General features: G+C 44.8%; 1 protein-coding gene across 1 annotated transcript; it reads left to right on the top strand.

The window, feature by feature from the left end:
• The first annotated feature begins 2,204 nt into the window (after nt 1-2,204).
• LOC143361016 (uncharacterized) lies at nt 2,205-7,830 on the top strand. The gene is made up of 3 exons (XM_076800257.1): nt 2,205-2,250; nt 2,330-3,777; nt 3,991-7,830. The coding sequence occupies exons 1-3, from the start codon at nt 2,205-2,207 to the stop codon at nt 7,828-7,830; spliced, it is 5,334 nt and encodes a 1,777-aa protein (XP_076656372.1).
• Nucleotides 7,831-8,186: the final 356 nt, after the last annotated feature.

Genomic DNA, 8,186 nt, shown 5'->3' with positions numbered 1-8,186 from the left:
TGCTTCATCACTTCCTCGCAAAAGGAGGCCACCGCCTTCGACGACCACACGCTGTCGACCATGTGGTCGACGGGGGTGTCCCACTTGGACTCCGACCGATTGGACACGTACCGATTGGACTGTCCCGATTGGACGCGTTCCTTTTGGACGCCGTGCCGATTCGACTCGTGCCGTTTGGACGCCGTAGCGATTGGATTCATGGCGTTTGGACGCCGTAGCGGTTGGATTCATGGCGTTTGGACGCCGTAAATTTTATAATCATTGTTTTTCGAAGTCTACATATGGTGATATTATATTGTGAAATATATGGTTAAATATGATTTGGAATCTGTTAAATTTGGATCTGAATTTTTATTTTTGTGGTTATGGTTAGGGTTAGGGTTAGGGTTAGGGGGGTTAGAAAATCCCGGGGTGGGGATATAATCATTGAAATGGAAAGAGGCACCAATGCGGGAGTTTTAGAAAAATTCGCAAAGGAAACTCTAGGAGACGAGTGTCAAATAAGAAGAATGGCGCCGAGAGTCATTTATGAAATAAAAGATCTGGATCCTACAGTGGACAGAGAGGAACTGCAGGAGGAACTTTCCCGAGTGCTACAAAGGCAGAAAACCGAAATCGAGATAAAAACGATGAGGTTCGGTTACGGAGGCACTAAAATGGCGATTATTTCTCTCCCCGCGGAAGACTTACAAAAAATAGGACAAGAAAATAAGATTAAAATAGGTTTTACGAATTGTAGAGTTAAGAGAACGCAAAACATTATTAGATGTTTTAAATGTCACGCTTTTGGACATATGTCCTACAACTGCGCTTTCGACTTGAAGGGACAGGAGTTATGCAGGAGATGCGGAGGGGTAGGGCATCAGATAAACGGCTGCGAAGCCGTCAGATGCTGCATATTATGTACGAGAGAAGGTATACATGTAACGAAGGCAGAGCATGTAGCGGGGGCAGTAAATTGTCCCCAATACAGGAAATACATGGAGCAACTAGCTGGGAGTGAAGCTGCAAATTAAAATTCACTATTAAAATACTTCAAATAAATTTAAATCATTGCAGATTAGCTCATTATCTACTCACACAGACGGCAATCGACCTGGGAGCAGATATTGTCTTAATACAAGAACCTCTCTTTAATCCGGGAAATTGGATATATGCAACAGGTGGCACAGCAGCTGTATGGGTAACCAATAAGAATGGACTTAAAAGGAATGAGGACGGAGACTGCACCGATGACGATTACTCGGCAGTAAGAGTAAACAATGTGACCATCGTAAGTACGTATTTCTCACCTAATATTTCAACAGACCTATATGCACACAAAGTTAAATCTCTAATGCAATTTGTCAAAAATGAAAGACTCAAGGGAAACAGCATAATAATCGGAGGCGACTTCAATGCCAAATCCCCGACCTGGGGTTCCAGTGAGCAAAACTTAAAGGGAACAATACTTGTTAAGGACTGAGTTAATTATTATGTTCTATGTTAATTCTTATATAAGTTAATTTCTATGTTCGAGTTGAGAGTTAATTAGAAGATGGAAAGTATACTCTGTTAGTGTGGAACCCCGCGACAAATATGCAGGGGTAGGGGTAGATTAAATAGAAGAAACCACGAGAAAAAGGGAGAGTCGTGCTAGTAGAAGGCAAATGGAATGGTCGCTTCTGTGAGTAGTCACCGACTTCCGTCAATATCGTCAGGTATGAAAGAGTTCCAAGAGATCGTGGGTCGGACCATCACTCAGTGATCACCTTGGGTCATAAAAGGAGTATGGTCGACATTTAGGAAACTAAATGTGTAGTGAGCGACCCATGAAGGGGAACTATTACCTGAGCCCGAACAGGTAGAATAATACACCGTCAACAATAGTGAGCCGGACCGTCACTCAGTGACCACCTTGGGTCACAAAAGGAGTACGGTTGCCATATGGGAAACTGTATGTGCGGTAGGCGGCTCACAATAGTTGGCGATACCTGAGTCGGACCGTCACTCAGTGATCACCTTGGATCATGAAAGGAGTACGGTTAACATATGGAAAACCATATGTACCCCAGACGACTCAGGATGGTTGCTGCTACCTGAGCTTGCGAAAGGGGAAACGATATACGGTGACTCGGGAAAGTGACCTGCCTATAATTAGCAACAATAAAAGGTCCTTCGAGCCGGATCCCGACCTAGGGATGTACCGTTCATAGTCGAAAGGTATGACTACCGGGTCACTCGTGTTTGGAAACACGAAGTGTACAGATCGTGAGTGGAAGCTGCAGCTGCATTCGGTTAAACGAAAAGTGTTAAATTATGAATAAGGGAAAACGTGGTCGTGGTAAAGGCCGAGGCCGGAGATACGGTAGTGATCGTGACATAGTGCAAACGGGTGTACCAGACAATGACGCTGGACCAAGCGACACAAGACGGGTCCAGGATAGTGAGGAGAAAAAAGAAGATAGTCACCCCGGTTCGCGTGGTAGTATAGCAGGCTCAGGAGCCTCAAGCATTGTGGCTAGGAAAAGGAAACTGGAATATCAAGCGGCGGAGGCTAGGACGAAATTGATGAAGAAGGCGCTCGAAGAAGGTGCTCGCTTGGAAATGGACCTAATACAAAAACGACTGGAGGCCGAACTAGCAGAACTCGACGAGGAGGTCGAATTCATAAACGAACATCCAGAACCAGCAAACAATTCGGCCACAGCGCAGAACATAACGGAATGGCTGAGGAATTCGGAAAAACAATCAACGGCAGCCAAACGTAATGAAAAGTCTATAGATCAGGAGAACAATAAACTCGATAAATTGACAACAGTACTAACGGACGTGATTGCCACGCTAAAGCCACACGCAAAAACGTCACCAACAAACCTAATGACAAGACTCACGTCTGCTCGAAAACTGCCTATATTCGAGGGAAATCCACTGGAATGGATACCGTTTAAAAGGGCTTTCGATATCACCACCGAACTAAATGGCTTCACCGATAAAGAAAACGTGCTACGTTTATGTGAATGTTTACGCGGAGAAGCAAAAGAGACAGTGGATTCATTGTTGTTGACATCTGGAAGTGCAGAAGATATTATGGCATCGTTAGAGTTGCGTTTCGGTAATGTCGATGTCATATTGGGAAAAGTCGTGGAAGAAATGAAACGACTGCCAAGAATAGGCACAAGGGGTATGGATCTTCCAACGTTGGCAGCAAAAGTGCGAAACTGTGTAGTGAGCATGCAAAGCGTAAATCATCTGGGTTATTTGCATAGTCCGGAATTAATTAACAATATTATCCAAAAAATGTCATCTGCGATGATATATAATTATAATCGGTTTGCGAATATGAGACCGACCGATGAACCGAGACTCGTCGGTCTATCGACATTCCTAACGATGGAGGCAGAAATGGCGTGCAAGGCAGGGACTAGTGGTGTCACTGTAACCTCAGGGAACGCTCGAAAAGATGATTCTCGGGGGAAGGGACGAGGAACAAATGAAAGGAGAGAAAGAACAAGCCGGGTGTATGCAGCAGCGAAAGGGAAAGACAGCAATGACAAACAACCAAGAAGCAAATATAGTGGGCTTAAATGTAGTTTCTGTAATCACAGAGAACACCGTCCAGTGGATTGTGAGAAATTCCAAACAGCAAATGTGGATCAGAGATGGAGATGGGCAAAGAGACACAATTTGTGTTTCCGCTGTTTGAAGAAGGACCATCGCCGGCTGCAGTGTCAAGCAGAAAAGTGCGGTATTGGAAATTGCAACAAGTCACACCACAGACTGTTGCATAAGAAAATGGTAAACCCCAACACAATGACTACAGCAAATAGTGAGGGTAGGACGGACGTCATCACAGAAACAACAGTCTACGCGCGGAAGGAAGACTGACAGAAAGGGCAGAGCCAAGTGTTTCTGAAAATTGTTCCGGTAATACTAAGTGGTCCGGCGGGTCAAGCGAAAACGTATGCCTTCCTGGACGAAGGATCAACAATTTCCCTAATCGACAAACAGATTGCCAGGGAAATAGGTACAAACGGACCCGCGAGCAAACTGGATATACTTGGGGTTGGTGGAATGATGACAACGGAAGGACGAAGCCAACGAGTTTCTTTGGAGATCTCAGACATAAGAAGAGTACAGAAACACTTAGTGCGAAATGTCCAAACCGTAGCAAAGCTGAAGCTACCCCAACAAACATTGCGGAGAAGCGATACAAACAAACACGAACACCTTAAAGATTTACCTATTTCTTATTATGTGAATGCAAAACCTACGATTTTACTGGGTCAAGACAACTGGTATTTATGCATTCCAAAAGAGTTGCGAGTCGGAGGTCGGAATTTACCGGTTGCATCACTCACCGAACTCGGTTGGGTGGTTCACGGATACACAATTACGGACCATGAGTTTACAAATCGTTTAACAAAGGCCTTTGGGTTGACAGAACACTCAAAGCCAGAAACTGACCACGCCAAAAGTTTAAACGAAGTGATCCAAGAATATTTTGAATTAGAATCCATTGGAATTTCCAACATACTTCGCACGAACCGGCAAGAAGAAAGAGCGCAGCACCTTCAAAATACCACGACTAAAAGAAAGCTAGGGAGATGGGAAACTGGATTGCTCTGGCATACAGAAAAGGTGGATCTACCGAATAACTACTCGTATGCTCTTGAGCGGTTAAAGAATTTGGAAAGAAGGATGGACAAAGAACCAGAATTAGCAAACGCATATACCAGACAAATAGAAGATTTGATCAAAAAGGGATACGCAGAAAAATTAACTGCACAGCAAATTGAAACAGGATCTCCAGTGTGGTATTTGCCGCACTTTGGAGTAAAGCATGTGGACAAGCCGAATAAACTGCGTATTGTCTTCGATGCAGCAGCGAAATGTCATGGCACTAGCCTCAATGACGTGCTCTTACCAGGACCGGACTTGTTGAATTCGTTACTCGGAGTTTTAATGCGCTTTCGTCAAAGAAAGATAGCGTTCGTCGCAGATATTAAAGAGATGTTTCTTCAAATAAAGATACGAGAAGAAGATCGCGACGTACAACGATTCCTATGGCGGGAAACCGAACGGAACCAGAAGCCAGACGTATACCGCATGTCATCGATGATTTTTGGAGCCATATCATCTCCATCGTCAGCCCAATATGTGAAGAATCGCAACGCTGACGAGTTTGCAACTTTATATCCTGAAGCGGTAAATGCCATCAAATATAAACATTATGTAGACGATTATTTAGACAGTGTGGACACGGAAGATGAGGCCAAACGACTAAGTAGAGAGGTAACAGAGATACATCGGCGGGGTGGCTTTCAAATGTGCGGCTGGACAAGTAATAGTGACGCTGTTATGAAAGAAATGTCCGGAGGAAATGTGACTTCAGGAACTGTTCAATTAACAGCGAAGGAAAGACGAGCATCCAAGACACTAGGTCTCTACTGGGATGCGATGTCAGACACGTTCAGTTTTAATACAAATAAAATGCAAAATGCGGTGAGCGTACCACTACAAGAAAAAGGAATTACTAAAAGGGAGATGGTACGAACAATCATGTCGATATTCGACCCGCTTGGATTTCTGGCCCCCTTTACAATTAAGAGCAAGATACTGCTGCAAAACGTATGGCGTAGCGGCATAACTTGGGACGAGAATCTAAGGATAGCTGAGATGGGCAAGTGGAAGGAGTGGACATCCGAGCTACAATCACTAGGTGAACTAACGATACCACGATGCTACGTAGCTCGATGCCATGTAACCACCACAGAGCTACATGTATTTTGTGATGCAAGCGAGTTAGCCTACGCGGCAGTTGCCTATTGGAAATTTACGTATAGCAACGGGCGATCCACCGTAGCGTTTATCTGCTCTAAAAGCAGAGTAACTCCATTAAAACCTACGTCAATTCCTCGCCTGGAGTTGCAAGCTGCATTACTAGCGAGTCGTCTAGGACGGACAATCGAAACGGAGCACGAGTTTAAAATATCACGCCGTATTTTTTGGACAGACTCAAACACGGTATTGTCGTGGATTCAAGCGGATCCAAGATCGTTTAAAACGTTCGTTTCTAATCGGTTAGCTGAGATCGACGAACTCACGACTACAACCGAGTGGAGATGGATTTCCGGGAAACAAAACCCAGCTGATCACGCAACCCGGAATCGACCTGTTGCAATCCTAACTGAATCCAACTGGTTCCATGGACCGGATTTCTTAACAAACGCTGAAAACAGTTGGCCAAGATCACGAGCGGGGAAAAGCAAAGAACAGGCGACAGAAGAAGAGTGTCGAACAGTGGCAGCAATCGGAAGAACAACAAACCCGGTGCTGCTCGACATCCTAAGGTTTTCATCGTGGTTGCGTTTGATACGAACTACGGCAAGAATACTTATATTCGTTGAACGGTGCAAGAAGAAAAGAGGCGTAGAATTAACAGAAGACATAATGCAACGATCTGAAAAATTATGGATTAGGCAAGCGCAAGAAGAAAGCTTTGGAAATGAAATCAGATCAATAGAACAACGACGACCATTACCCGCTGACAGCCGACTCATACAATTTTCACCCGAGATGGATGACCAACAAATATTAAGATTAAAAGGCCGGGTTAGCAACATAGCTGGAATTGCCGAACAAATGAAAAGACCGGTCCTCTTAGACGGGAAACATCCATATACCAGATTGTTGGTACGTCAGTATCACGAATCAGCGGGACATGGCAGCACCGAAACTGTATTAAATGAGCTCAGGCAAAGGTACTGGATATTGAAACTCAGACCTACAATTAGGTGGGTAGCGCATCAGTGCGTAACGTGTCGCATCCGAAGAGCGAAGTCAAATCCTCCAAGAATGAGTGATTTACCATTGGCTAGATTAGGACATCACCAACGTCCTTTCACTCACTGCGGAATGGACTACTTTGGACCATTGACCGTCACAGTTGGAAGACGTCATGAGAAAAGATGGGGTGTCTTATTCACATGCTTGACAACACGAGCCATCCATCTAGAATTAGTTAACTCCCTGACTACAGATTCAACGATTATGGCTCTGAGACGAATGGGAGCGCGACGGGGTTTCCCTTCCCAACTGTACTCAGATAACGCCACGAATCTGAAAGGTGCGGACCGAGAGATTAAGCAACTAATACAGGATCTCGACCAACAAAAACAAACGGAATTCGCTAGTAGTCACCGAATGATATGGAAGTTTATTCCACCTGCCTCACCCCACATGGGTGGAAGCTGGGAACGGCTTGTGAGAAGCGTAAAAACGGCTTTGAAGGTAACCTTAAAGGAAAGGTCACCTAAAGAAGAGACGTTGCAAACAGTGCTGCTAGAAGCGGAACGGACAGTAAACTCACGTCCGCTGACACACGTATCGGTAGATCCTAGGGATCCTGAAGCCATCACACCGTACCACTTTCTAATAGGAACCTCGTCAGCTGACCCATTGCCAAATGTACCCGATGACATCGAACTATATAGCAGAAAACAATGGAGAGTAGCTCAGAGGCTAGCAGACCACTTCTGGAACCGGTGGGTACGAGAATATCTACCCACACTGCAGCCACGTAGGCGATGGACGCATGACACGACACCGATAAAAACCGGAAGCATAGTTATTATCGCAGACCATCTAATGCCACGGAATATGTGGCTAAAAGGAATCGTCAAAGCAGTGTATCCAGGAGCCGACGGAAGAATTCGAGTAGCGGAAGTGAAGACTCAACATGGGACGTTGAGAAGACCTGTAGTAAAACTAATAGTGTTACCTGTGTTAAATGTTAGTGCTGCGGAGGAAAAAGCCCCCGCAGCAGAGGGGGAGGGTGTTAAGGACTGAGTTAATTATTATGTTCTATGTTAATTCTTATATAAGTTAATTTCTATGTTCGAGTTGAGAGTTAATTGGAAGATGGAAAGTATACTCTGTTAGTGTGGAACCCCGCGACAAATATGCAGGGGTAGGGGTAGATTAAATAGAAGAAACCACGAGAAAAAGGGAGAGTCGTGCTAGTAGAAGGCAAATGGAATGGTCGCTTCTGTGAGTAGTCACCGACTTCCGTCAATATCGTCAGGTATGAAAGAGTTCCAAGAGATCGTGGGTCGGACCATCACTCAGTGATCACCTTGGGTCATAAAAGGAGTATGGTCGACATTTAGGAAACTAAATGTGTAGTGAGCGACCCATGAAGGGGA

Source organism: Halictus rubicundus, chromosome 14 (assembly GCF_050948215.1).
Source record: "Halictus rubicundus isolate RS-2024b chromosome 14, iyHalRubi1_principal, whole genome shotgun sequence".
Classification (NCBI taxonomy): Eukaryota; Metazoa; Arthropoda; class Insecta; order Hymenoptera; family Halictidae; genus Halictus; species Halictus rubicundus.
The sequence above is the reverse complement of the archived record's forward strand: the minus strand, read 5'-3'. Positions and strand labels throughout refer to the sequence as shown.

Coding starts and splice junctions, on each gene's coding strand:
- LOC143361016 (XM_076800257.1), top strand. CDS start 2,205: ATGACTACCGGGTCACTCGTGTTTGGAAACACGAAGTGTACAGATC. Junction 2,251..2,329: donor AAACACGAAGTGTACAGATC/GTGAGTGGAAGC, acceptor GTCGTGGTAAAG/GCCGAGGCCGGAGATACGGT. Junction 3,778..3,990: donor GACTGTTGCATAAGAAAATG/GTAAACCCCAAC, acceptor ATCGACAAACAG/ATTGCCAGGGAAATAGGTAC.